This window comes from Coniosporium apollinis (genome assembly GCF_000281105.1).
Source record: "Coniosporium apollinis CBS 100218 chromosome Unknown supercont1.7, whole genome shotgun sequence".
NCBI lineage: Eukaryota > Fungi > Ascomycota > Dothideomycetes > Coniosporium > Coniosporium apollinis.
In genome coordinates this window covers 653,747-681,648 of record NW_006913269.1, presented here as the reverse complement: position 1 = coordinate 681,648, position 27,902 = coordinate 653,747, and the positions used below count along the sequence as shown (strand labels likewise).

The 27,902-nt window shown below is 55.5% G+C and overlaps 9 protein-coding genes and 1 non-coding gene across 10 annotated transcripts; 6 read left to right on the top strand and 4 right to left on the bottom strand.

Moving 5' to 3' along the window:
• Nucleotides 1-8: 8 nt before the first annotated feature.
• W97_02140 (uncharacterized protein) lies at nt 9-836 on the bottom strand (the record flags this gene model as incomplete). The annotated part of the gene is made up of 2 exons (XM_007780041.1): nt 9-518; nt 621-836. 2 exons carry the CDS (start codon nt 834-836, stop codon nt 9-11), a joined length of 726 nt encoding a protein of 241 aa, XP_007778231.1.
• A 424-nt stretch (nt 837-1,260) lies between these two features.
• On the top strand, nt 1,261-2,763 carry W97_02139 (uncharacterized protein; the record flags this gene model as incomplete). Its single annotated transcript, XM_007780040.1, has 2 exons — nt 1,261-1,281; nt 1,372-2,763. 2 exons carry the CDS (start codon nt 1,261-1,263, stop codon nt 2,761-2,763), a joined length of 1,413 nt encoding a protein of 470 aa, XP_007778230.1.
• Nucleotides 2,764-3,134: 371 nt separating this feature from the next.
• On the bottom strand, nt 3,135-3,249 carry W97_02138. Its single transcript, XR_552284.1, has one exon. It is a non-coding gene; the product is annotated as a 5S ribosomal RNA (ribosomal RNA).
• Nucleotides 3,250-5,332: 2,083 nt separating this feature from the next.
• W97_02137 (uncharacterized protein) lies at nt 5,333-6,076 on the top strand (the record flags this gene model as incomplete). Its single annotated transcript, XM_007780039.1, has 1 exon — nt 5,333-6,076. The coding sequence occupies one exon, from the start codon at nt 5,333-5,335 to the stop codon at nt 6,074-6,076; it is 744 nt and encodes a 247-aa protein (XP_007778229.1).
• A 613-nt stretch (nt 6,077-6,689) lies between these two features.
• W97_02136 (uncharacterized protein) lies at nt 6,690-10,175 on the top strand (the record flags this gene model as incomplete). Its single annotated transcript, XM_007780038.1, has 7 exons — nt 6,690-7,317; nt 7,411-7,643; nt 7,692-7,754; nt 7,802-8,317; nt 8,376-8,547; nt 8,597-8,947; nt 8,995-10,175. 7 exons carry the CDS (start codon nt 6,690-6,692, stop codon nt 10,173-10,175), a joined length of 3,144 nt encoding a protein of 1,047 aa, XP_007778228.1.
• Nucleotides 10,176-10,507: 332 nt separating this feature from the next.
• W97_02135 (uncharacterized protein) lies at nt 10,508-11,977 on the top strand (the record flags this gene model as incomplete). Its single annotated transcript, XM_007780037.1, has 5 exons — nt 10,508-10,557; nt 10,897-11,128; nt 11,226-11,288; nt 11,402-11,650; nt 11,759-11,977. 5 exons carry the CDS (start codon nt 10,508-10,510, stop codon nt 11,975-11,977), a joined length of 813 nt encoding a protein of 270 aa, XP_007778227.1.
• Nucleotides 11,978-12,155: 178 nt separating this feature from the next.
• W97_02134 (uncharacterized protein) lies at nt 12,156-13,421 on the bottom strand (the record flags this gene model as incomplete). Its single annotated transcript, XM_007780036.1, has 2 exons — nt 12,156-13,225; nt 13,274-13,421. The coding sequence occupies 2 exons, from the start codon at nt 13,419-13,421 to the stop codon at nt 12,156-12,158; spliced, it is 1,218 nt and encodes a 405-aa protein (XP_007778226.1).
• A 3,304-nt stretch (nt 13,422-16,725) lies between these two features.
• Nucleotides 16,726-18,588, top strand: W97_02133 (uncharacterized protein; the record flags this gene model as incomplete). Its single annotated transcript, XM_007780035.1, has 6 exons — nt 16,726-16,848; nt 16,902-16,980; nt 17,039-17,177; nt 17,290-17,607; nt 17,670-18,450; nt 18,511-18,588. 6 exons carry the CDS (start codon nt 16,726-16,728, stop codon nt 18,586-18,588), a joined length of 1,518 nt encoding a protein of 505 aa, XP_007778225.1.
• A 1,732-nt stretch (nt 18,589-20,320) lies between these two features.
• Nucleotides 20,321-22,682, top strand: W97_02132 (uncharacterized protein; the record flags this gene model as incomplete). The annotated part of the gene is made up of 3 exons (XM_007780034.1): nt 20,321-20,626; nt 21,002-21,985; nt 22,158-22,682. 3 exons carry the CDS (start codon nt 20,321-20,323, stop codon nt 22,680-22,682), a joined length of 1,815 nt encoding a protein of 604 aa, XP_007778224.1.
• A 1,507-nt stretch (nt 22,683-24,189) lies between these two features.
• Nucleotides 24,190-26,998, bottom strand: W97_02131 (uncharacterized protein; the record flags this gene model as incomplete). Its single annotated transcript, XM_007780033.1, has 7 exons — nt 24,190-25,853; nt 25,920-26,063; nt 26,122-26,223; nt 26,285-26,383; nt 26,446-26,490; nt 26,552-26,593; nt 26,659-26,998. 7 exons carry the CDS (start codon nt 26,996-26,998, stop codon nt 24,190-24,192), a joined length of 2,436 nt encoding a protein of 811 aa, XP_007778223.1.
• Between the last annotated feature and the right edge of the window lie 904 nt (nt 26,999-27,902).

Genomic DNA, 27,902 nt, shown 5'->3' with positions numbered 1-27,902 from the left:
CAAGCCAACTACCGTCCCCTCTTGTATCCCCTTCTCCCGCTCTCCGACATACGATCCGGATACACGCTCCTCCTCCTTGGCTCCCTCCCCTCAACCCGTTTCTCCAACTCCCTATCTCTATCCCGTCTCTTTTTCTCCTTGTCCCCCTTCTCCTCCTCCCAGCGCTCCTCATCCGCCTTCTCCTCACGCATAAGCTGCTCCATCTCCCCGACCATCTTCTCCAGCTCCTGCTCCCCGCCCGCCCGGAACCGCGTTGCCTTTTTGATGTTGGTGGCTGTGATGTCGTTGATGCTGACGGGCCGGTTCGCGGCGGCAGAGGCGGTCCGGATGTTTGCGACGGTGCGGGCGGTCATGGCGAAGCGCATGTCTTTGGGGCCGTCGACCAGCTCGAGGATCGCGGAGGGCGCTTGGTCTTCTTTTAGCGGCTCGATGCGGAGGACGCGGGTGTAGCCGCCTGGCCGGGTTGCGTAGCGGGAGGCGATGGGGCCGAAGAGCTTGGGGACGAGCTCGAGGGGACGCTGCCGGGGGTTGGGGGCGTTAGCTTCGGGTGTGCTTTGAGAAATCGCCCTGCAGCGGGTGTTTTTGGGGGTGTGTTGTCGGAGAGGAGGGGGCTGACTTACGTAGAATATCTCATGCGCTTTCCGCCGACTGGCTTCCGTGTTCTTCTTGCCCAGGGTGACTAGCTTCTCGGCTAGCCGCTGCGCTTCTTTCGCCTTGTGCCATGTTGTAGATATTGATTCGTGCTCGAAGAGCGAGGTTACAAGGTTGCGGAGGAGGGCTTGTCGGTGCGAGCTCGTGCGCGAGAGATGGCGGTATTTGGCGGCTGCTCCTGCCATGTTAGGGGAGAGGGTTGTGGAGGGGCCGTGGGTGGGTGTGAGTGCAGCCTGCGGTCAAGTTTGGTACAAGAGGGTTTGTATGTACAAGCCGGAAGAGAGGTTCAAGTGAGTGATGGGGCGCTGTGGCCGTGACGCATGGGTGTATGGTTCATGAATTCGGAGGTGAGGTTCGCGGGTTGCTACTGTAGAATTTCTGCCACTTCGCGGCTCCACCGCCTTTGCCTCTGCTATCCAAGCTTCCCGTCAGGTTCCGTCTCGACGCGACGTCACATGCGGTCAGCCATTGAGTTGGTAAACCCGCTTCTCCGAGCTTGAGACGCGTTGAGAAGCTTTCAATCACTGCTGACCGACATCATACAAGCAAATCTAGGCGCGTGCCGCGCTTTTGTCCGTTTACACAAACAGCTCGCATACCGCGCCCAACATGGGCTTCGCAACTGGCTTCGTACGTTACCACCTCAACTCCACACGAATCGCCCTCAACCACGTATAGAGACACCCGGCGACGAGCCCATACTAACACACCTCCCTCCAGATCGGCGGTCTAACCCTCACAACCTCCGCCCTCTACCTCAGCGTCTACATCCACCGCCAAAACCGGTTAAACCAATCCCTCTACCTCCGCCAATCCCGCATAATCCTCACGTCTCTAACCGAGCCCCCGCCACCCTCAACTCCGCCGCGCGCTCGGGAAGCAAGGCCGAGTCTTGTCGAGACGGCCAAGGATCGGTGGAACGGCGAGATCGAGGGATTGGTTAAGAGGGTGCAGGATGTTGACTGGAATGGGGTGAGGGAGGGGTTGGAGAGGGCGGTGGCGAGGGGGTGGGGGAAGCTGAGGAGTGAGGTTGAGGAGATAAACGAGAAGAGGCCGGATATAGAACCGAGTGATGAGCTTGATGTTGGGCTGGAACGCGGTGGGGTGCAGGATGGGGTTAGGAGGGTGGAGGACGCGGTCGCTAGGGGATGGGATAGGGTTGCGGATGGTGTAAAGGACGCCTCGGAAGTCCGCGGTCGGAGCGCGGATGACAACGTCGGCTTTGAACGCGGTGGAGTTCAGGACGGAGTGAGGAGGGCGGAGGACACCGTGAAGAGGGGCTGGGGGAGGTTGACGAATGGTGCCAAAGAAGTCACGGAGTCGAAGGGATATGAGGAACCGCGCGATGAGCTTGATATTGGATTGGAGCGTGGTGGGGATCCGGGCGGGGTGAAGGAGATGGAGAATGCAGTCAAAAGGGGCTGGGAGAAGGTCAAGAACAATGTGAAGCATGCCACTGAGTCGGGGGGCGTCCCGGAGCCAGAAGATGAGTTCGACGTTGGATTGGAGCGAGGCGGAGTTCAGGAGGGTCCAGGTGACCAAATGGGGGATGCGATTAAGAGAGGATGGGAGACGGTAAAGACGAACGTGAAAAAGGCCGCTGAGTCTGAGGGCTCCCCAGAACCAAGAGATGAGTTTGACGTGGGACTGGAACGAGGTGGTGTCCAAGAAGGAGGAAGGGGGAGTGTTGACAGTGCGGTTACCAGAGGGTGGGAGAAGGTCAAGAGCAACGTAAAAAGAGCGGCTGAGTCGGGCGGCGCTCTAGAGCCGAGTGATGAACGTGATATTGGACTGGAACGTGGTGGCGTTCAGGAGGGGCCGAGTGGGCAGATGGGAGATGCGCTTGCTAGAGGATGGCAGAAGGTTAAGAACAACGTGGAGAAGGCCTCGGAAGGGGGTGCCCGTGAGCCGAGCGATGAACTCGATATTGGACTGGAGCGTGGTGGGATCCAGGATGAGGCGGAAAGAAAAACGAAGGGGCTGCTGGTTAGAGTATGGGAGAGGGTCGTCGGCGGTGTCAAGGACGCCTCGGAGTCGGGTGGAAAACCAGAACCGAGCGATGAACTTGAAGTTGGATTGGAGCGCGGCGGTGTTGTGGACGAACGTCGATGAGAGTGTCTCAAGCAGAATTACTCGCACCGTGGAGGAGATGGTTGATGATACCCGGCCGCTGTAGAGGAATTCATCCGTAGTGTCAGTCAGCTGTACGTGCCGCGCTGAAGTCCATTATTGGATATGAGGGCCGACTCAACCCCCGTTCCTTCAGATTACAGTACTAAATAGAGAAAACTCAGCGCAGATGAGGCTTTACTGTCCACGTATTTTGCGTAACCAACTATTCGCTGAGGTGCAACTTGAAAACGCAGCAACGGGCGGAACCTGGACAACCTAGTTCTCGTTTGACATATGCATAAAGGTGGCATCTTTAGCCTCGAGGCGTTCAGCTCACTACGCTCTCAAGGACGCCAAAAAGAATGCTAAAAACACACAGCAGCTGGTGTTCGCTAGTGGTCACCCACCTAGCTACCAATCAACCGATTCGGGGCTTAAGTGCAGGAAATCGAACGGGATCCGCTGTTTTGTTTGGTCTATGGCCGTATGGGGAGGCCGGAGGCGTTCCCAAAGATACATGTAGCGCTGTGTTTTCTTGCGAGCGGAAGAGCGCAGGCAAACGGCACAAGTGGAGCGCTTTTGATTCTATGCGGGAAGCACCGGGGGAGACCTGTTATGGTTCGAGTATCACTGAAAGCTCTTATTGCCCAGGAAGTTCCATGATTAGTTCGAGAATATGATATGCCTTGTAAGGCCCAGAGTCTCTACAGATGGATGGTGGCTACCTGGCATGAGAGATGACAGACTTCACTACTCGCGATATCGGCATAAATCCGAACTCCCGTCTGGAGACACCGGCGTCATCCCGCTTGCCGTTCCAACGCAATGCCTGAGGTACTCAATTGGGGCTTGGTAGGCCTGCTGCGTTATGCCGCGTAACGTGTATTGAACTGCAACCGGTTGACAGACAGCGCTGACCGCACTTCGGCCAGGTGCATCCAGCCTCGGATCTGCTTGATAAAGAGCCTGCCTTCCTTTCAAATCAACCTCAGTCTTGACCCCCCTTTGAGCAAGCTGCTGAATTAGCTCCACGGCAAATAAGTCTGCGTAACACGACCCAGAGAAACGAAGTCGTACAGAACCGAAGACCGCTGGCGCGGAGAACTCCCCTGAGCTCGGACACTTCCAAGTTGCTTAGCCGCTTGGACATGATGCACGCCCGCATGTCTTGCAGTCCGCTTCCGCTCATGCAGGTCCCGAGGGCGTGGATGCGGGAGACGTCTTGCAGCAGTGTAGCACCGATAGCAACGACAGTACGAATTGCGATAGTGACCAGGAGACTTTGAGGAATCCTAATGCTCACAGAGGCGCATACCTCTCACTTAAATGCCAAGATGTAGTGGAAATAAAGTAGACTGTGGCGTCTGTGAGGCTTTTTGAGCCGAAATAGCTCTTCTTATGCTGCAGGGTCTTTTCTACATACCTAAGCGGCGGAGCAATTTCCTCCGGATCGACATGCTCGTCGGTGAGATGAAGTCACAGACGCGGCAGAAGTTTCAGCGTTAAGATCGTCACTGTCAGCTGTAGCGCCTATCAACCTATCTCGGCGGATTATCAGAGGTCGATGACTACCGGACCTCCAGAACCACAAGGCATGGGAATGCCAGTTTAGCCCAGTCTCGGCCCTGACAAGGAACGGGGCGGTACCGAGGAAACATTTCCAACAAGCCGCATCCGAAGGGTTCAGTGCAACTGATACTCTGCAGTCCCGTGAATCTCGAACAGGGAGCAACCTTGAGACGAGCTCTCTTTCAAGTGCATCCGTTCCGTGCAGGATGAAATTGCTTGTCTTGAAGTCATGCGCCTTAGCTGAAAGCGAGGAGCGGAAGCTATTGACGGCGACGATCTCGTGTCCACCTTTTGATCAAGCACGCCTGGCATTCGGTAGCGAAATGACGAGCCCTTTTCCTCAGCCTGCGCACCGAGAGACACTTCCGTGCTATTGTGGCTGTTAGCGATGCAACCATAGCCTAACGACCTGAGCTAGAACTCGCGCTCACCGAACCAGGCACGGCAGAGCGTCGGATTCGAAGTCCCGGCCTTTCGATGGAGCTCTGCTCCCCCAGACAATTCGAGGGTGCGGTTTCTCGAACCGCTTCCGGGGCGCAGCGCCACAACGCCACGCTACGGCCTGTTGCCGATCATGGATATGGTCAAGGGGAACATACCGAGTATTTGACATCATCCATGCAACACTGTTGAATACTCCTTCCTCTCTCAAATAGCCGCTATGGTAGCGCACTGTTTCTCTCCACGCGCCAGACCGACCTGGTCTCGGCACTTTGAAGCTGCCAGTCAACGCTCTCGAATTAAAAGGACGGCTTGTTGGCTGGTCTGTTAACAGCGAGAGCCGGTCAGCAACATCTCTTCAGCGTCTCCAGCCCTGCAACCTCTTCGCTCGCTCTTTAGCCTCTTAAGTCGCGCGTCTCGGCCCGCTCACACGCAAGCTTCCGTCGTCGATCCGCGCATTTGGCGCAAGTGCTGCCGATCAGGGTTTATCTGTTCTTGCCACGCCGGCTGGTGCGCGAGGCTCGACAGCATAACGTCTCCAGACAACGCGCTTCCCCCCATGGCCTACTCAGGCTTCACCAACGGCTATCCGCCAGCGTCATCATCACGCATGCCTTTCGGGAGCCTCGACGGCAACTCTGACGCTCCGCCAAGCGGCATGACTGGCGATCCGCAGTTCGACATCTTCGAGTGGCACCCGGCATACCAGAGCTGCCAGCGATTCTTTCTTGACCACGCACAACACGATGGCAGCGTGCAGGCAGTCTGCGCACTCGTCAACATCTGCCTGCCATTTCAATGGAGTCCGCAGCCTCTATACAGCGCATCGGGCACCCCACCCCACGCCGCTGGTCCAGGCGCATTTGGTCTGGCGTACCCGCGACATAGCGCCGTGCCAAACGCGCGGCAGGGCATGATCAATTGGGTCTCGCTGGTGCCGTTCATACGTCGCTTAGTGGTGACTGGATTCGACAAGGAGGGCATATTACACGGGTTCTTCGGAGACGACTGGAGGAAGGGCATTGGCCCAATACAAGAGTGCGAGAGGCGCAACTACCTGTTCGCCGCTAAGAGCGCTGGCTGGGCAAAGGTCAAATACCAATACGATATGTCTCCGCACGAGACCGTGCCGTTCTTGCGACCGCTACAGAATGTGCAGCTGGCCGAGATTGAGGGTGCAGAGAAGAACTGGAGCCAGTGGCTAGCGATGGAGGATTGGATGGTCGGACCTCGCGCACCTGACCTGCTGGGCGACCTGCCCGACGGCGTCCCTGAGCAAAGGGAGCGTCCTCAGCGCGATTGAGTGTGCTTGGAACTTGGAGTCATCCGGTGTTTATTAAGGTTGCATAGCATGGCTGGGGGAAGGGTGGCGTTCAGATATATTCTGGATAGGTGTATGGTGGACTGCACTTGCTCCGCTGAGTTATACAAACTATTTTTGCTGTTACATGTATCGTAGACAGGCGCACAAGCGCTTCGACGCGGCCGGTGGGCCCACACCGCAATTCCTAGTCTTATTTTCAGACTCGATTAGCAAGAGCTAAGTACTATATACTACACGGTCGATTACTCTTCAGCCGTGTCAATTAAAACCCACCAGATGTTTGGATGAAGGTCATCACACGCTCTCTGTAGGTTCTCTCTTATTCGGATATTGCTTCGATTTAAGATTACATAGCGGTGCAGTTGGTCACGTGAGCCCTTGCGATAGACGCACTTCGTCGTAAGAGCCGCGTTCCATTGCTATCCCTCCACCCCGTTACACTATTGCAGACACCTGAAGATGGTGTTAACAGTAATGGTTCTTTGCGCAGTGTCTCCGCTGTCTACTTTATGATAAGAAACTCTCTTGGGCCACAAAGCGTCTATCGAGACATCTGCAAGTCAACGTAACCTCTCCATCTTACACATGACACATGGCAATTCTAGAGCGCAAAAATGAATGGCCCAACCTTATCAAACGATGTCTCCAGAATCGGCTTCGATCGGAGAAATTCGAGATATTGGCACAGGACCTCTACAAGAAGAATCCAATACCAGGAAGACAACTCGCCGAACTGCTGCTGACCCCGGGACCCGGCGCGACAACCGCGTTAGATCCGCTCATAGTCGTTTATTTTGAGCGTCTCTTGGCTACTGACAAGCTCGACTCCTCGGATCCGCTCAGCATCCTCTCCATACAGTCCCGGAACCGTCAGCTCAAGTTGGAGAGCATTACCGGTCCCCTCGATGATTATACAGCTCGCCAATACTGCTCTGTGGACTTAGAAGAAATCGTGTTGAACCGACTAACCAAGGCGTTCATGAGTGGAGCGAGACCCAAAACTTTAGCAGAGACACGAAAGACCTTAAGCATTGTTTCGGAATGGATGTCCGCACTGGCCGCATCTAACACGAGGGATTCTGTGCTGCATGCAATGAGTGGAACTATCCAAGAGGTGCATCCTTACGCGATCGTGGTCCGGGAAGCGCTTGGTATGCTTGTGACGGCTATGGCGGAGAACCCAAAGGTATTAGGCTTCATCGACAAGGCTCTCAGCAAAGGTATGCAAATTAGGCACGATGGAAATTAATCCCGCTCTTTTTCCTATAGCTAGTCTGCGTGTTCTGAGATATTATTACTAATCGACTGCTCAGATCTCAAACAAGGCCTGGACCATTCAGTCTCGCAGTTCATACAGCTATTGTCACAAGCGCAAACGCAGACATCAGTCGTTGTGGTTCCGCGGCTACAGCTGTTTTACAAGGATCACCTCATGTCAGAGGATGCTGCTAAGGATCTAAATGACATGCCTTTGCCGCTCGAGACTGTGATTGACCTGCCCATCATGAACACCCCATCCGGCCTGTATTTGTTCTTCAACTCCCTGGTAAGGTTCAACGCCGTCCAGGTCTGCGGCCACTGCTAATCTGATCAGCTCGTAACGCGCCCTCTGACAGATGATTTCATGATCACGGGTTACCTTCAGAACCGGTACAAGGTGGGACGTGCCTCTGCCCTAGCATGAGAATCTACTGACTTCCTAAGAACGACTTTCAATCGCTTACAGTCGACGTGATAACCGCTGGCCTCGATACGCTCTCGAAAGCAGTGTACCGCGGAGAATCCGACGACACCTTGTTCTCTATGCGCTCCTTCTTCGTTAACAAGATACCCCTTCTGCTTTGTTACTATTACGCCTCCATGGGTTCTGTGGTACCTCTGCCAATGCTAGAAACTTACATGGTTGCGGCCTTCAATCAAAGAGGTTTCAATGCATTTTCTTCCTCTCATGGCTCTGATGTGGCCGGTGGCAATACTCTATTGTCAAATGTCCGTCAACAGTTCGTCTACGCCTGTGCTCTGCAGAAGTTGATTCCTGAATCAAGCATCGGGAGTATACTCGGTGAGCGATCCGCGTCGAGCAAACCAGTGGGGCCAAGATTGGCCAAAGAGGTCCTTGTTGCTCGGTGTCAGGCCAACCCGGAGAAGGCTCAGGAGCTGCTCGGGAGGCTAGAGGGCATGGATGGCAACGTTGGGGCGGTAGCTGGCGCTTTAGTAGAGGTATTGACTTGCAGTAATCCCAACCCCGTCATCACACGGCTGATGTTCTCTCTTCCAGATCATGCGCACTCTGTGCAATGCAAGAGAGATTATGTCTCTCAAGAGCTTGTGTGGGGCTCTCTCGCGAAGGCCAAGATCGCTTGACATTCTCCTTCAATACTCATCGCCAGCAAGCATCCTCCAGCCTCTCTGCCAGCTCCTAGACGATTGGAAATATGACGAGGATGAAGGTAAGTGTGACTCTCCGCTCGCCGACTACACGACTGATATGATCCGAAGAGCACCAGCCCGTCTATGATGATTTCGCCGCGGTCTTACTGCTGGTACTAGCGTTCGTCCACCGACACGGGCTCTCTTACCTTGATATCGGGCTGGGCCCGAAATCCTTCACGACGCAGCTACTGGAGCATGGACACGAAGCTCTACCCATCGATCAACTCAGCGAAGAGCAGAGCAAGCACCTCGCAAGCTGGCTGCGCGGCCTCTTCGATGCAGACGCCATTGACGATGCTTTCTCTGCTTGCAGTCCGCAGGAGTTCTACATGCTCGTACCGACACTTTTCGACCAGACAGTCTCCGCTTGTTTCGCAGGCATCATCGGATCTGACACAGTGAAAAATGGGCTCGAATGTCAGTTTGAGACATCACTAGATTGTTTCCAGGCTGATTATTCGCAGATATGCTCGATACATTCTTGCTTCCTTCGCTCGTTGGAGCGCTCACGTGGATGACCGCTCACGCCGCTGAGCCAACCCATAACGACCTCGACATAGTTATGCAAGTCTTCCGCAAGTTGATACGACACACTCCCACATCTGGAGATGCCCAGGCTATGCACAGCACTATTCTGTCCATCATGTCGACTCGTCTGGACAAGTGCTTGCGCGAAATCCAGCGGAGAGAGCCTACGCGGCAAGACATTGGGCCTTTATTAGAGGTGCTCGCGAATCACCGTAACTTTGAGCGGACGGCCTCGGTATCTATAACAGATCTCGAGTCGTGGGCTTCTCCGCCCAACAGCTTGCAGGACTCGCTCAAGAGCACCATCCGGCAGTTCGTTGCGTGGAGCGCGGAACCCACGATGCACACCTTCAACCTAGACAACCGGCAATTAAACGTATCGATCAAGCTACTCGGAGCAAAACAAGTGCTGGACGCTATCATCGAAGAAGCCAAGTCGCAAACAGAAGCCGGCAGAGGCAGCATCGCCCTCGACGTCGCCACCGCGCTCTTCTGCGCCCCCAGCACAGAGAACAGTCCCATCCCCATCCAATGGCACGGTTCACCTATCCCTGCGCCCGTCCCTCCACGCACGCAGCTGAACCTTCGCGAGATGCTAAAGCTCGAGTTCGACGACGCAGGCGAGCTCATGAAGACGGATCTCGGCGCCGCGGAAGCGATAGTGCGCCTGCACCGTATGGTCGAGAACCAGCTACTGGTCTCCGCGGTCCCGCAGATGGCGGCGCCCATCCAGGATATGGGCCTGATGCAGGGTATCGATCTCAGTGTCTCGGATGCTGCTGCTGTCTCGGCGCTCACGGCAGCTGCAGCGGCAGACCAGCCGCTGGAGCAGCAGTTTGGGCTTACGGGCGCTGAGATGGCGGGAATCGATTTGAGCGGTGGGCTGGGAGGTGAGATGGGGGATGCGGTGCCGGGCATGATGCGGAGCAGTGTGTCTGGTATGCCTGCAGACGCTACGAATGCTGGAGGCGCAGGGTTAGGTCTTACGCTTGATACGAGCGTGGATGCAGGACTTGATCTAGGCGGCGAAGGAGATATGAGCGGTATAATGGGGACGGATGAGGATAACATATTCGCTGGTTTGGAGCTTGACAATGACATGGATTTTCAAATGTAGGGAGATCGTGCCGGTGCTGTAGGAGGTTACAGGCATGGTTCGGCTTGTTAAAAGTACTTTTCGAATGTTAGTGCCAGATAAAAGATGCAGACTGTAGTTTTCTACACAGTTCAAGTTTGTTGCTTTGAACCTTGTTCATCATAGCTCACCCTAATGTGGCACCGAACACTCGTCCGGCAGACCGAGCCCGTTGCGGGGGACGCGGGGCGATATCGTGCAGAGCATATATCTACCTTCAGCGTTACTCTCCAAGCTATCACTTATATCTCGTAGATACGACTGCCTGGACATCACACATCATAGCTTAGACGAGTAGAAGAACTGCGCCCAAGATGCCATACAATCTCAACGGGAGGAACGTTCTCATCACCGGCGGCTCAAGGTGGGTAACATCCGTCTACTTTCTGATCGGTTTGCCGCAAGCGCCGAGCGGATATGCATACTGTACCGCTTGGACCAATCAACGATGTTATGGGCTCTGCTCCTTGCTATTGGAATGTGGACGTCAGCTTTGAAGCCCTGCTTGGAGTTCGGAAGCGTTTTAGTCCGTATTGCAACACAGGGCACCATGGAGTAGCCATCTTCGATGTTCCCTTTGTCCATAATCGAATCATCATTCACTCAACAGCATCAAGTCGCGAATATCACCTCTGGGCACAATCACCCCGCATTTCTTATGGAGCAGCGACGCCAATGTCTCACACCACTAATCACAATGCAGAGGCCTCGGTGCAGTCGTCGCCCAGAAATTCGCCGCCGAGGGCTGCAACATCGCCATCAACTTTGCCTCTCGCGCCGAGCCTGCAAACGAGCTCGCAACGCAGCTGAAAACGAAGTACAATGTCATGACTGTCGTTATCCAGGGGGATGCGGGCAGCATGAAGGATTGTGAGAGGATGGTGGAGACAACCATCAACACGTTTGGAGGGATTGATGTTGTTATCGGGAATGCGGTAAGTACCTAAGCATTGGACATTGAGAAAACGATATATCCAAGCAAAAAACTCCTACTTCCAACCATGGCGCTAAACCGGCGGTGCAACGAAACAGGGCTGGACTAAATTCTCCACCTTCGGCGACCTCACTGCGTTGACGGAAGAAGACTGGGACAAGGTACGTCTCCGCCTCTAGCTGCTCTCCCCTTTTCCACTCCCCGTCTCCCCTTTTCTGATCTCCTCCTACCTTCCTCCCCCTCTTCCCCTCTCACCCACCTAACCACCCCCAAGTGCTGGGCAGTAAACGTGAAAGGCCAGCTCGCGCTTCTCCGCGCGGCTCTGCCGACATTCAACGCCAATATCGACGGCGGCGTCTTCATCATCACCTCCAGCATCGCCGGCGTGGCGCAGTCCGGCAGCTCGATGGCGTACTCGGTCACCAAGGCCGCGCAGTTGCATCTGATGAAGTGTCTGGCGCGGACGCAGGGAGCTAAGGTCAGGGTTAATGCTGTGTTGCCGGGCCTGCTTTTGACAGAGTGGGTAGGTGGTCATTCTTTACCCGGGGTAGGATGTGCAGCTGTCGTGATTGCGGGTCGTGTGGAGTTTTTGGAGCGGGCTGAATTTTGAGGTTGCTGATTGGAAGCGTAGGGTTCGAAGTATTCGGACGAGGCGATTAAGGCGATGGAGGAGAAGGCGGCGCTGAAAAAGGTAACGGATCTTGATGACTGTGCTGATGCGTATGTCCTCATTGCCAAGAACGGGTCGATGACGGGACAGCAGATTACTGTCGGTGAGTCGAAGCATTTGCTGTTCGGTAATGGGGTTTCGCTGACTCGTCTAGATGCTGGGTTGATAATTGGTGCCTGATGTGCTTTTGTAGTGGGCGATATCATTGGGTGACTAGTAGTCGCTTTCTGAAGGTGGTGGGCCAGACGCTGTTCGCTTTGGATGTTTCGCCTTGGATATTGTCCAGCACTGGCGAGCCTCTGTTGTAGCGCTATAAAGCCAGCGAAGCGCAAATAGCTGGCATGTGAGATGCCATGTCTCACTCGATTTGCGCCCCTTCAGTCTCCTCGAGTGCTCGCAGGATCTCCTCGATGTCCTTTGGATCTGTGACGCCCCATACACCGCCTCCCTTTCCTGCCCCCTTCATTCCCACCTCTTTACCCACCAAGTTCCTACCGACCTTTCCAGGACCGATACCGATCCACCTCCTCACTTTCTGTTCTTGATGCAGGTACCTGACCGAATCCCACCACCTTACCGTCGCTGTGGCCTGCCTTGCAAGAAGATCTTTTAGCTGCTCCTTCGATTTGAAGGGAACGGCAGTGACGTTCGAGACACACGGGATTGTTCCGGGAAAGGTGACTATGTCTTTTCCGTCCTTGCCCGGCGTATGCAGCATCTTCTTCATAAGATCTTCCGCCGGCTTCATCAACGGGCTGTGGAACGGACTGTCACTCTTCAGCCGGACATGCCTCGGATCATGCCCACCGAATTGCCTCAAATGCGTCAGCAGATCCTTGATCTTCTCGATGCTCCCGCTCAGCACGATTTGATTCTTGCTGTTGATGTTCGCGATGAGTACCTGCTCGACAGGCGGCACGTGATGTGCAGAGTCCTGCTTCGAGCCCGCCGACCCGTGACCGAGGAAATCGTGTATATCGTGAATGAGCGTGTTCATGCTAGTCTCGTCCGAAGCAACGAGCGCTACCATGCCGACCTCGCCGCCGATTTCGCGGCTCGCTTCGTGCGACACGCGGGCCATGACCTCCGCCCTCCTCCGGACGAGTTTCAGACCATCGGCGAATTGGAGGTATCCGCCGGCCACGAGGGCCGCGAACTCCCCGAGCGAGTGGCCGAGCGTGTAATCCACTCTCTCGTCAACCTTGAATCCGAAGTCCTTCTCCAGGACGGCCAAGATCACTATTGATGTGGCCATGATGGCCGGCTGGGCGTTCTCGGTTGCGGTGAGTTCGGCATTGGTACCTTCGGCGATCACTTTGGTGAGCGGATATTTGACTATCTCGTCGATCTCGGAGAGGATGGGTTTCACGGTTGAGGGGAAGGCTTCGAGCCAGGGCTGGATCATGCCGACGCGTTGGACGCCTTGGCCTTGGTCATGTCAGTGCGAGTGACGATTGTTGGGCGTGTAAGACGTACCTGGGAAGAAGATGGCTGTCGGAGGCCTCGTCTTAGGTTGGGCATACCAGCGTAGCTGCCTGGGTGTGTGGGGAAGCTGCAGGCTGGGGAGCTGTTGGCTGGGGTGTTTCGCACGCAGCCGGAGAGGCCGGGAGCTGGTCTTGATCATTGTGATTGTGTCTTCACTCTAAGAACGCATTGTAGGCAGTATTTAGATGGAATGTGTGGATTGATAGATATGTAGGGTGCGCGTAGGGCCAGCTGCTTCAGATGGGGTCCGGGCGATGAGATCAGACGCAGGCCTCGGCTATGGGGGAAGCTGCCTCCGGCCACCCCACAGCTGGAGAACAGCAACACCTCCAGCAGAAACTGACTGTAGGGAAAAGCAATGCGATCAGCTGCATTGCTATCAGACGTGAGAAGAGGGCCTTTGATGTTGTGCCTGACGTTGGTTTAGTGTTGACTACTTAGTACTATTGGCCGTCCAAAACAGGGTCCAGGTAGCCGGCAATGTCCTAACGTTCACGGCCAGCATACGAGATTTGATACTGATACTGATACTGATACTGGAGGATTGGTTTGCTTCCTTCCATCAAGCGAAAGACACCAGTGCCATAGAGAATCCAATGGGTGCTCCGCCGTGTGACCTTCGACTCATGTCTCCCATGCCTTGCGAAGCACAGCGCGGCTCCCCAAGTTTAGGCGCGCAGATGGTGAGCAACGAGACATGGCATGCTCGAATCCGCTGCTGGCGCTGCTTCCTTAAGGGGGAAATGCCCAGCTGCTTCTGCTGATGACCATGCGCTCTTGAGGATACTTCGGGTCATGGCAGGCTGCACAAGCACCGATCCATTCGGTGAGGCGCGCGTGTGCTGTCGTGCCTTGGTACCTTTGTACCTTTGTACCTTTGTACCTCCGCTTGGCTGCGGCGCGGCAATGGTGCTGCTTGCTAGCCGCCGCGGGTGTCACGGCGTGAGGGGCGGCCGTCGCACAAATCCCGAGAAGCCTGATGGCGCCCGCCACCAAGCGGCACAGAAATCTCCCACCTGCCAACACGGCGCGATCGGCGAGGACGTTGTGTCCGGTGAGATGCAAGAAACAGAAACAGCACATCTTGGGACGAGCACAAACGCTGCCCGCGACCGCAACAGGTCTGCGGCCAACCGTCTTGGATGTTGCCCAGCATGCTTGCGGAGGGCGTGTGGACAGTAGGGAAGTGCGAGTTCGTCCAGTGGGATGCGATCCCAGAGGTTCCCATCCACGCAATGCCAGGTGCTGAGACAGCGGTACTCCTCCCGTTGCGGCACTAAGAGTCCATAGTCTCCGATTTGTCGAAGGAAGCAGCAGGCCAAGGATTGCACACTCAGACACAGCCTGTCGGAGTGTCACATGGGACTTGTCACCAAATTACCTTTCCCCGGCTGGCGACACCCACGCCTCCTAGCCGCCTGGCGGAAGGGTTGGCGCTAAGGTCTCATTTAAGCGCCCTGTCCGTCGGTGCTTTGCAGCGCTCTCCACAACTCTAACGGCGTTGAAGGCTCAGCCAGGACCCATCGACTGCTGCCAGCTGATTTGAGACATTGGGCGCGCTCGTTGGCGGCCGTTGGTGTTGGTGGAAGCCTCGCAGCGCGCCGCGCTTGAAGCGCCATGCGGCTTCAATGGCGCGCAAGCCCTCGGCAGCTTAATCCCATGAGCCAAGGCCTGAGACGGTTATCAGCTAGGCGGCGCTGTACGGGCTATTGAGCGGCGGCTTCCTTAGATCCTGGATCTTGCATCGCCCCCTCTTCGATTGAGGCATTGGGGCCGCTCTTCATCATCCCCTCATCCCCTTCCGCTTGGGCCCAGATGTGCAGGCGCAGGTGCACCCAACTTGCCAGCTCATCACCCTGTCGACGGTGCCACGAGCGGCCTCCCACTCTGATGCAATGACCGAGAGTGTAGGTGCTTGCCCATGACAGTGAACACCGTCCTCAGTTAGTTATGCGCTGAATCCCCTCCTGGACAGAGCACAAGTCGATGCGAGCGATCGTACAGAACGACGATTAGTAGGAGCATAGCCGCCTACAAGTCCCTGGAAATGTGACCAATCGTATGCTGCATGCTGGGATTGACACCAGAACCCCCAGCATGCCGCTTGCCGCGCGAGAACTAAAAGAGGTAACAGCCGCCCTCCATCCTCAACTCCGACCTCGCTGCCCTGAACTCACCTCAATGACTGTCGTTGAGCTTGCTGCTACAGCCGAGTATTCGATCGTGTACTTACAAGCAACCCATTCAGCGCTCTCCGCTGTCCATATCACGATATCTGCGCTACCCGCGTTTACTGGCCGCCAACTAACCGTTACCCGCGGGGACAAACGCCGGCATCGCACCGGGATAGACTCAGCAACGCACACTGCTTCCGCGGCGTCAGAGTTTCTCTCGAAAGGTTCCCAAGCACCTTCGAGTAAGAGACGAGTCAGAGAACTGTTGAGGAGGCCGATTCGTCGCTACCGCCGTCATCGCACAACGAGCCTAAGCGCGTAATCAACCGCCGCATACCCTCCCCCTACGACCATCTAAACTTTGAATATCTATACATCGTGGTATTGGAGAGCAGGACGAGGGCGCATTACGTTGTAGTCTAAAAAGCTAGCCCACTTGAACGCTATCTTAAGAGGAGGATCTATTGTCTGGAACGCCTCGAGCCGTTTAGTAGCGTTGTCGCGAAGCGCCCTGCGTATCTCGAAGGAACGTACGGTACAATCTTCAAGACCACTCGCCGCGCTCAGCACCTTGTCGGTTGTCGTGGTGCGAAAGTTGCTGGTACTGGTAGGGGCAGCCACAATTAAAGAAGGATGCCAACCGTAACCCTAGAAGAGACATATCATGCAAAGAATGGAATCGTAACACCCCATACCTCAGGGTTCACTGCAGTGAATGGACGCCAGCCATCGCCGCCCCAGGATATCGGATCGAACGGAATGACACACCACGGTCGTGCATCTCCACGTGGCCACTCAAGCACTGGTAGTCCAGACGAGATGGGATCGGCTTCGAACCATCGCGAGGACTGGCGCTCAACAATATCAAACGGCGACAGGCCGTCACGAGGAACTTCACCAGACAGAAAGCAATCGCCTTCGAGCGCTTCTGGAAAACGAAAACGATCAGTGATGGAAGATGAGCGGGACACTCCACCCAATTGCTGGACGAATCAGGTTTCAACCAGCAGTCGGGCGCCACGCCATCCAGATGCACGCGAACCTGAACTAGATCGGTTGTCGCACAATGCCCATGACCAGCCCAGGCGACACGACACAAGTTCTGGAGCGGAACGGTCGTCAAATTACCGTCTCGAGTATGCGATCACCCCCAATGATGTCGAAGAACCTTGGTCGAGCAGACAGCGAACACAAACCCACAGTTCGGAGGCCCGTGATGCGGAGACCACTTTCCGACGGGACCCTCAAGGTTCAGAGTCGCAGCCGCGAATGTCGAGCGGTGATCTGTCAGGCGATCGATCGATGGGCCCTCCGCCATCGCAATCAGACTTTGATGGTGCTGAGATGATGCACGGTGGTGTACAAATTGCGGACCCAAAGAAGAGGAAGAGGGTAAGATATACCATAACTAACCAACTTCTCGGTTCAGGCTAAAGAGTTCTCAGGTGTTCAGCAACCGAACCAAGACCGGATGCCAGACATGTCGTAGAAGGAAAAAGAAATGTGACGAACAGAAACCAACATGTAGGCTACCTCACGCCATTTGTACGGTAAAGTCAGGCGCATACTGACCACTATCTAGGCAATAATTGTTATCGCGGTGGATTCAGGTGCGAGGGCTATAATCTAAAATCTACATGGACCAAACCAGGCATGCACAAAGGACCGATCCCACTTCAAGCTAAAGACGGGTTCGCGGACCAACCGCCGGTATACCAGAAGTAAGTCAGCTTGAGGCTCCCTGCCTGGTCATGTTCCTTTAGCAAGTTCAGCCCGTCTTTTCGCCTGAGAGAAAAAACGGTCGCGAAGCCACAAGTACTGACACTGTTACAGCGTGCGACAGGCGCCTGAACAATACAGCGACTACGGAACCGTACAAGTTGCCGACGGCAGCCATAGCAGGCCTGTTCGCCACGAGGACGCGGAGCCTCAGTACTCGAAGCGCAAAAGCCACTGGGGCGAGCCATCGAATTCACCTTGGGGAGAGCTGCCTCAACGGCCCTACGTCTCCGATCGCGCTGCTGTAAACGACCCATATCTGAAGCGACCGCCAGAAAAAACAAAAACACATGCACAGGACTACGCGGAGCAGCCTGCGACCACCCCGCACCATCCACGCTCTCTGACGTCGCACACGCAGTCCATGCCAGGGTATATTGATGCTCCTTCCCCTTTTCGACCGCATTGACACGAAGCTGATACACCTCTCACAGAAGCAGCAATCGCAGCTTTACAGACGTAGACACAGACCGCAACCGCTCCAGCAGCATCAACAGCTCCCTATCAGCAGCGACCGCCCAACTCGCCCTCCAGCAACAATACCCCAAGCCCCCTATGGCGCCCCTACCGCCTCAGCAGCAGCAGCAGCAGCAGCAGCAGCAGCAGCAGCAGCAACAGCAGCAACAGCAGCCGCCACCACCGCCACCACCACCCGTCCGCACCGAGAAAGAAAAGATGCTCAACGAAGAGTACTATCTCCCCTTCAGCCCCCAACTCGTCGACGAACGCGAGCAATGCAAAGCAGCCCTGTGGCGCTTCAACAACGCGACCAACCCCGCCGTCGGCGTGAGCCGCGCAGAGCGCACCCGCCTCTTCCGCGCCGTCCTTGAGCCAGCCCATACACCTGCCTCGCGCGCCTCATCCGCCAATCCGATCGGTCGCCTTGGCAACGACGTCGAGATCGAGGCGCCTTTCATGTGCGATTATGGGTACAACATCAACATCGGGGATGAGGTGGTCATTGGGCACGGCTGCACCATTCTGGATCCGTGCGAGGTGTTTATTGGGCCAAGGACTGTGCTGGGACCCAATGTGAATATTTATGGGAACACGTTGAGTACCGAACCGAGGTGTAGGAATGGGAGCGTGGGACCGGCGATTGGGCAGAAGGTTTTCATTGATGAAGATGTTTTTGTGGGAGGTGGGGTGACGATTCTGCCGGGGTTGAAAGTAGGCAAGGGGAGTACGATTGGGGCGGGGAGTGTGGTTACGAGGGTGAGTAGACTCGAAAGTCACTGTGGAAGTGAAACGTGCTGACAGTGTCTTGTGCGTTAGGACGTCCCCCCTTTTACGGTGGTAGCGGGGAATCCGACGAGGGTCAAGCGCGGCATTTACCGTGATCGCCCGAATTGAGCGCACAGCGATGGTGTTTTGCATTGTTTCGGTTTTTGATGGTTTGGCGCGCGGTGCGGCTACGGCTCACCCGTATGCATTTCGGTTTGTTTCGCGGCATATACGATGGCGAATGTTATGAGTCTTTCAGGTATATGGGCATGGATGGCTGTCGATGATTGCCGACGATTGTATGGCTCTTTCGGTGTGCATAGGAAGTAAGATGCTCAGAATATACATATTAGCGTACAGCATCGAGATACCTTATGTCTGATAGGTAGTGCATGCCTGTTGTCAGGAAATATAAAGTTGCTCGCATCAAACCGTTGACTGGTTTGGAGCAATCTCCTTCTTCACTCCTGCTATAGAGCAGGCCAGCAACTGGAAATGCATGCCATGAGGTGGTTTAGATGCGTGAGACTGATACCCCTCAGGTACCTAGCGAGGATTACATAAGTGAGGGCTTGGCGCTCGTGGGCTTCCAGCGCCATTTACCATCCGGCCTATGAGGGCTGGTGAAAGGCCATGGATTTTGAGCGGGACGTCCCTCGAGCCCACCATCTGATTTATGGTTGCTACTACGCTTCATACTAACAGGATCGTTACAGCAGGTTCTTTCCTCTCCACTCTGTTTGGATCTTCCTGAACGATTCCAGCTAACCTCTATCAAAAGCGCTTCCATTGCTCCGATACACCTCGTCCTCGCCGGCGCGACAACTGCTCAGTCTCACGAATACTCAAGGGCTGGCTAAAATAGACGTTGCTACACCTTCTTACTACCATCATATGTAAACTGCGGCAACATCCATTTTAGACTTGCGTTGGCCAAGGGCTTGAAGCTCGGACGGCCTACGGCAGCGGCCCGATATCCGCGCGTCCGTTTGTACTTGCAGTGCCGCGAGCCGCGCGATGGGATATCACAATACTTGTGTGCGTGGGTTCGGACGGTCTTATCTCGAGAGACATGTTGCGCGTTGCATCAGGTCGGTGTTGACGTTACTCGAGCAATGCGCATTCCAGAAGCGTCCCCTCCAGTCGGAGTCATTTTGCATCGGCCAGAATCTCCCGGGACAGCTGTCGCTGAGTGGCCCCCGCGGAACCCCTGAGAGCCAATAAAAGTCTGGTACTGAATCACCATTCAAAGCCAAGGCGTTGTTAGCTGCATGCACTTGCGCAGTGTGCGTCAGTTTCCGGACAAGCCCCCCCGTCTCTGCGGGAATCGGCTTGTGTGTCTGTTTGAGCGGGCAGCGCCCATCTCTCCGGCCATCTTCGTCTCATCATCGCCAGCCGGACCTACATCCCCACAACCTTACTTTCTTACACTTGTCCACAACACGCCCGACCGTGGTTTTATTCTCGTCCGAGCTGCGCGCAGCAACCCACTTCTGGCTCTTCGATCTTGTATTTCAATAAACCTTCTAGAAGCTTCGGTATTGTCCTATCTCTGTTCGCGCAACCTTTACTGTTGCCAATAATCGCATTCCTATCGAGCGTTTCGCCGCTGCACGCCGCCACGGCCTTGTCGTTCTCGTCACTCATTCTCAAGACTTTGTTACTCTTTCTGCTTCTGCCCTCCCACTTCCTTATCGCATAGCTGTTGTTGCGCGCGTTGTCGCGAACTCCAGAGCTATCGGACCTCTCGTTGCGAGATCGGCCGTCGCATCGCAAACCACCCACCACCCGCGCTCCTAGCCAACGCCGCCACAGCACGTCAGATGACCGTCGGATCGAGCAGGCAACCGTCTTCTCTAATATGCAAACTATATGGCGGCTCCCTTGGAGCTCCGAGCCGCCATGCGACAAGATCATGGAGAAGTCTGTGTACAACAAGCCGCGCCAGTCGCCTGCCGTTGAGATTCCGCTGCTGAAAAAGCTGAAAAGAAGGCGGACAAATAGTCCTGAGACGGGCTCGCCTCACGGCGCTCATGTTGCAAAGGTCCCAAAGTACGCGCCGGGGGTTGCCGCTGTGGTGAAGACTGAGTTGCCTAACGGAGCAACTGGGATAGGCGCACCCGCTTTGCATGTCGACACGCAAGGCGGCTCCGTCGCCGCTGAGAATGTGAGTGTTAAGCAAGTGAGCGCTGGTGCTCTGAGTATTTCCCAAGCAGTAAGTTCTAATACCTTAACACTTTGTACCCCTTATATGTCCCCGTTACTGCGCGCTCTTCCACACCAGGCATAAGGATGTCTTGGTTCGGCCGTCTCTCAGACAATCGCCATAACTTGATACGCATTTCACTTCTCTCTTCAGCCTACGACGATCCGAAATCTCTCGGTGGAGAGCGCCTGCCCGATTTTCTCTCCTCCTTCCGCAAAAGCTGCGAATTCACACTGAGCAACTTCCTCATAATCCAGCTTTGCTCGATTCACGAGTCTCGAACTGTGGCAGATTATTCTGTGCATGAATCGTTCCTCCTGCTGACTTCATATCTAGGCGTCAGTCAGCGATACGTCATTTCAGAAAGAGGCCTTAACTGGCACGTCTACTGAAACGCCGCGCCGCACGTCCTGCATTTCACCGACAACTATTTCTTCGCCCGCTATGGCTACTGATCTTGCAGCTCTACGGCGCGGGATTGAGGCCCAGTTCAACTACGAGATCCTACTAAAGCACAACGAGTTGCGCCTCATTGAACAGGAACTCGCCAAGTCCCAGATCGCTCTTGAGCAATTGCGCCGATGTCAGCTGATGCCCTATCCCGGAGCAACCTTCCCCAGCGAAATCGTTAGTCATGGTGTGGGTCCTGCCTTGGCGCCTCCGCCAGGCTTCACCGAGCCGGAACATCCAGCGCCCTACGGAGTTACGGATGGACCGTATAGCCGGCACTACGCCAAGTGGCTCATTCCCGATCCTCACTTCGACTCCGTTCCAGCTCGGCAAAGGTCTCTAGAACATCCAGTTAGCCGTGGCGCACGCGGCTCATTCCTCGAGCAACAACCGCCAGCATCCAAACGCTCGTCACGTGGGTCGGCTGGATCGAAACTGAGCACGGTGCCTGGTGAAGGCCAACCTGCCCCTGGCGTCGTCTTGCAGAAACGCTCTACAGATGGTCAGTGGGTCAGGCTCGTGTGCAAGATCTGTTCGAAAGACTACTTCAACAACATGCAGGGCTTCATTAATCACTGCCGGATAAAGCACAGCCTCAACTACAAGACCCATGACCAGGCCGCCAACGAGTGCGGTGTTCCGGTAGACCTTGACGAGTTCGGTGCTATCATTAGAACCCACGAGGCAAGCCATGTTGCTGCAGCACTTCCACCGGCATCTGCTCAAGTCGCTGCGACTCCGTTTGTCCATCCGCTCATCACGACGACGCCTGCTCCAAGGCCGAGGAAAATTGCGGCGCCCAAGCGAGGTCCGAGTTCCGTCAAGTCCGAGCCGGTGTTCAAACCTGTGGAGCAAGCACCCAGCGACAAGGTAAGCTCGTTATATCCCTTAATGAAGTACCGTAGCGCAGGAATCCGGGGGATTGCGGAAGATTGTGCCGTGTAGCTTCAGCTTCGCACTGAGAATTCCTCGGGTGGCGCACGATATATCCCGAACATTTTCCATACGTCTCGATGGAACGGAGCGCTAACGTTGCTAACAGCCGCGGATCAACCCTGCATTCGTTCCGTCGTCTCAGACGCCGTACATGAGTGCGATTCTTCAAAAACGTGGGTTCGCTGGCAACCTCAGCCACCTAGTCGACTCTGCACGCACGAAGATCGACCTGGCTGCGCTCGATCCTGATGATGAAGACACGGACAGCGTCCTGCCAACGCCCGTCGAGCGTCCTCTAAGCCGCAAGGGCCGCCTGGACGGCATGCGCCTAGCACCGACCTCATTGCAACCGCCGCGCTTCGGCTACAGCCACGATGGAAGTTCCGACAAGGTCATCCCTGAATCGCCGACCATGGAGCTCAGTCCGAACACCGCGGAATCCAATCCGGGACTGATGAGCGACCATGATGACGATGAGGAAGAAGAGGACGACGCGAGGTCTGACGTGGTCATGGGTGACGCCGCGGAATTTGTTGATGACGTGGTCGTCGAGGATGCGAGTGACGCCGAAGGCTTGCGGCCGCAGACGGTGCAGGTGATCTGCCACGCGGGGCCTTCCCGCAAGGCGTAGAACGGACGCGAGTGCGATGATTATCTTCTAGGCGGAGGCTGTTTTACTAGCTTCGAGGCTACGACTATCCCTTGACGGCTGAGCGTTATAGAACTTGGATTGCAGCCAAGCTGCCTGAGCGACGGGATCTAGAAAAGGCACGGTGGCAGGTTATTCCCCCAAAAAAACCACTCCCCTCTTACTTCGCTTCGTCGCGTGCCCGCTTGCAAGATAGCGTGGTGTGTTTTGTACTCTTACCGATCCGTTGTTGTCTGCCATCCTGCCTTGCCGGAGCGGAGGGTTGTATATAGTAAAAGTAATCGCTGTACATATATTGAACTGAATATCCATTCTTGAACCTCCTTGACCGCAACGTGTCTGCGACAGTCGCCGAGACACCTCTCTGGCGCTCTCACACGATGAGTTGCTAACATCTGCCGGAGGTGTGATCACAGCTTCATACAATGCATCAACACTCTCGGCCGCAAGGACTTTCAATAGAGCCCCGCCCATATCGACACTCATGACAATCTTCTTCCCTGTGCTCCGAGGCCGTCCGCCTTGAGCGCGTGTCCACGATGAACAACACCGGGCGGCTTATCCACTGTTGCGCCACTCCGCCGCCCATGCCCGCGAGAAGTTCCCGTATCATACCTCCAGAAACGCGCGCGCTATGCAAAGACGGGACCACCGCCGCCTTTCCCCCGTGTTCTGACCTGTGAACAGCACCCGGCTGAAACCTTACTGGCCGATGAGCAACGACACCTGTAGAGAGCACGATCACGTCAGCTCAGTCCAATCCTCGATCCCCATCTCCCCCTCCACATCTCTCCCTCCTCTCTCCTCTCCCATCGCCCCTCACCACCACCACCACCACCGTCTCAGCGACCCAGCAGGGGACGGGGACCACTCACAGCCATAGCCACGCAACAGAGGCTAACATAAGGACTCAGCCTCTCCCCAATGCGCGCGCACTTCCACACGATGCCGAACACCCCGTCTTTGTTGCGGTCGAGTGGCCCCGGCATCACGTAGTGGAGGTACGAGGACGTGCAGATGGTGAGCAGGATCACGAGGAGGAGGGACTGGAAGTTGAAGAGCGCGGTCTGTGGGGTGGGTGGGTTAGCGGGTTTGTTGTGCGGTTGAGAGTGGGCGAGGGGGGGGGGGGGGGGGGGGGGGAAGGGGTTGGAGACGATGGTGCGCTGAGGAGAATGGGGCATTGGAGAGAGTGGTGGGTGAGTGGTGGGAGAGATGGGGTTTGGGTTACCATTTTGTCAGTGCAGAGCGCGCAGAGGTCTTGCGCAGGTGGTTTCGCAGGCAGTGCGGGACGAAGTCAGTGAAGTGGATGGGTATCGTATTGCTAAAAACTATGGAAAAGGCCGTCGAGAGATGTCGCAGTATGTTGCGAAATGTAGGTCAAGTAGTGCACCAGGCACACACATCAGCGCTGCAGAATGTCGACCAGTGACAGAATCCACCCCCAGACATCACCGCCAAGCCGCGCTAAGCCCCATCCAGCCCAAATCATCTACTTCCTTCCACCAGCACGCCTAGAAGTGCGAGAAGCGCCAGGAACGCCGCTACCATTGAACTGTGCATCCAGCCGCTTTGCAAAGTCCTCATCGCTCTCGCCGGGAGCTGCGGTGGTGGTGTCAGCTGTCGCGCCAGTAGAAAGGCCAGCAGTTCCAGCACCAAAGCTTCCAGCACCAGCACTCCTGACCCCAGTGGTTCCAGCTCCAGTACCTCCAAGGATGCTTTCGGCAAGCGTTCCGAGACCAGCACCGGGAGTCCGAGTCTTTTTCACGGGCCTTCCAGAGATGGCACCTCCAGAGACGGCACCTCCAGAGACGGCACCTCCAGAGCCAGTACCTGTAGAGACGGCACCTTTAGAGCTAGCTCCACCAGAGACAGCGCTGGCAGGTGGCGGGACATCATAAGTGTAGCTCGGATCGAAAGGCGTATACTTCGAGAGCCCCGGGGCTAATGAGCTATACTCGTCTTCATCGGCGTTTCCCCCTGAGTCATAGCGCGGATTGTACTTGTTCAAAGTCGAGGTGTGGGTCGTCGAGCTACGACGCTGCTTCTTCTTGGCGAGTTGACTGTTGCCGGATTTCTTGGGGGGCTGCTGGGTGATGAAGTCGTTGTAGGCATCAGAGTCGTCAGAGTCGTCGTCGTCGTCATCGTCTTCATCGTCGGAGATGGAAGCTGCACGCCGCTTGCGGGAGTTGAAGGGGTTGCTGGGAGCTTGCTGAGTAGCTTGCTGAATGCTTGAAGCCTGCTGAGTTACACCACTGCTCACGGGTGCTTTGCGAGCGGTGCCAGGGAGAACCTTTCCAGACACAGCTGAAGCTCCTGGCGGGCGCTTACCGCTGACGGTGGGCTTGGTTCCAGGAAGGTATTTGCCGGAAACAGTCGAGCTTGGCGGAGCTTTGCCGCTGATGGTAGGCCTAGTACCGGAGAGATTCTTTGCAGATAAGCCCGTGGCTGTTGGGTAGAGGCTTTTTCCGCCGAGGGTGGGTCTGCTTTGCGGCGAGCCGCTCTTTTTATGCTCTGAGGAAGCTGCTGGGGAGGCGGGTGGAGCATCATCAGCGAAGGAGGTGTTGGCGGAGGAGACTTTGGCTGCGGAAGTAGGCGCGGAGGACGTTGGTTTGCTTGCGGAAGAAGTTGGAGCGGAAGACAAGGTTGCTGGTTTTGCGGGTGTGGTGGAGGCAATCCTTCTCTTCTTCGATGCTGGTGCGGATGCATCTGCAGTGGAAGTAATAGGATCGGACTCTCCAGAAGCCTTCCGTTTCTTGCTGGACAGAAGGCTGGTGCGCATCCTGCCAGGATTGGCGGCGCGGCGCTCATCATGCCCGCTGACGAACCTGAGACGGCGGATCCACTGGCTGCGAACAGCATTTGCACCGCGCTTCATGCCATACTTACTCGTCAGATACGCCGAGACTGCGGCCCACAAGTCGTCAATCCGGTGATTGCCAGCTCGCTTGAGCTCCGCGTCGATCCTGGGAAGCTCAAGCATGCACCACTTGTCTTCATCCTGGCTCCATGCTGAACGTTTGGGAGCGTCTTTCAGCTTCTTCCTCTTGACTTTGGTAGAAGCTGCGGGAGCAGCAGGAGATGATGGTAGGTCCGCCTCCGACGAAGATTCGCTCCCCCCGTCAAGGCACTTTGGGCATATCCAGGGGTCAATCACTGTTCACAGGAGTCAGCATAATGGGTTGAAAGATCATCAGACCATCAGTCTGTCGTGGGACTCACACGCCAGCGACTCCGCCGTTTCACTCACGCAAGAGAAATGGTACCACTGTTCTACGGCATGGTGTGGAGGTCCATTCTCACAAGCGACCATGAGGTCGTCGTCAGGCGCATCGCAGAATCCGCAGCAGCCCTCTGGTTCCTCATCTGCATCCGGTTAGCGCATTCCCAATTCTATAGAGTTCCATGATGGGTTGAAGCTTACCAGACTCGGAGGCGGCGGCGGCGGCTGGCGACGGCGAGGCTGTTGGCGAAGGAGGAGGCGCCAGCTCCTCTTCTTCGCCAGAAGAGTATTCGTCGTCTGATGCTACATGTCAATTAGCCATGAAGCTGGAAGCTATCGACTCGTACAAGCGTGGTGAACATACGAGGTAGTGATGAGGCCTCGACCTCATCCTCTTCCTCATCCTCATCCACGCCCTCGTCATCGTCGTCGTCGTCACGCTCGTTGTCGTCGTACTCGACTGCTGCTTCCAATCAGCGTCTGAAGTCTGAACATAGCTACACTCAGCACGTTGGCGGAACATACACTCATGGATATCCGACGGATCGATGGTACCATCATCCAATGCCGCTGTACTTCAAGTCAGCTCACCTTCGGATTGTATGTTTCTTCATGATATTGGTGAACTTACGATTCAACTCCTCCGCGGCCGGCGCGAAAGACGCGTAGTTCTCTGGACGGCCATGAGTTAGCTATGATGCCGACGCAAACAGGTTTTGCAAGGAAGGGTGACGTTACCATCTTCGATTGCAGCTGGGAGAGAAGACCCAGCCGAGGGATAGGTCCCAGCTTGAAGTTGCTCGGGAGAGATATAAGCAGAACCCCAAGGGCCAATGCTGTTGCCGTCGACATTCTGATGAGTAAACATATCGTACTCCGCTCCAAACGGGTCTTCGTCAGTGACACCGGCTGGCTCATAGTGTTGCGGGACGTCATCTCCGTGCCCTCCATCGACAGGGTTGGTATTGTCAGGTCCATGGAGAACCGGGGTAGAACACTTCTCAGAGTGGACAGCGTCATCGAAACCGAAACACGGATCGAAACTCGTAGAAATGCCAAGTTCATTCAGCGAATCCATTATAGCGAGGCGAAATGCAAGTAAGACAGTATGAGCGACCAGCGCTGTAAGACAGGAACAGATTGAGGAAAGCAAGAAGATTACGAAGACGAAGATAGCGAGAGAGATGCAGAAAGGATGGTTGAAGAAGGGAAGGAATTGAGGCGGACGAGAAAGAAATAGTATATGAAAGAGCCATCATGAATAGTCTGCAACCGACAATGGAGGGTGCGGGCATAGCTGTGCGGACAATAACTTTCCAGCGAGACGGAGAAGTCGTTCAGATATGAGGGCAGTTCCCCACGGTGACAGATTATGGCCAACAAACGACCGAACGGAAAAATCGACAATAGGACAGCGGAGTATTGATCCTGAAACCGACTGGCCGCGATCTGACCTTCAAGGGGAGCGAAGTGAAGTGCCTCGCTGCTGGCACCGTGGGCTCGCAGCGAGGCTTGCAGCGCGCTCTGCAGCCATTTGCAACTGTATCAAACGCATATCAAGCGACGTTGACATCTTCAGTGTCTTGAGTTGCTTGTGTTGTTCGAGGCCGGTCATCTTATGTTGGAAGACTGAGCCCTGAAGTCGGTCGTTGATGGATGCTGGAGCGTGAACGAGTCGGCCCCACGACGAGTGAATCGTGCCCCTCACACATTTCTATCCGTACAACACACATCGACCCCGAAACGTGTGCAATGGCTTGAAGCTCACTCGCTGAGAGAAGCTTATGAGAGTAGTTCCTCCTGCCTGCATAGTGTGCTCTGTGAAGTGGGACCGATAACAGGAAACAAGCACGTTGCATGCATGTCACACGGAAGGCCAGCGAGCTCGAAGAACTTCTGACTGCGTTACGCAGATACTAAACGACTACGACTACGACTACGACTACGACTACGACATACAAAAAGAGAAGCTGAATCCCCGA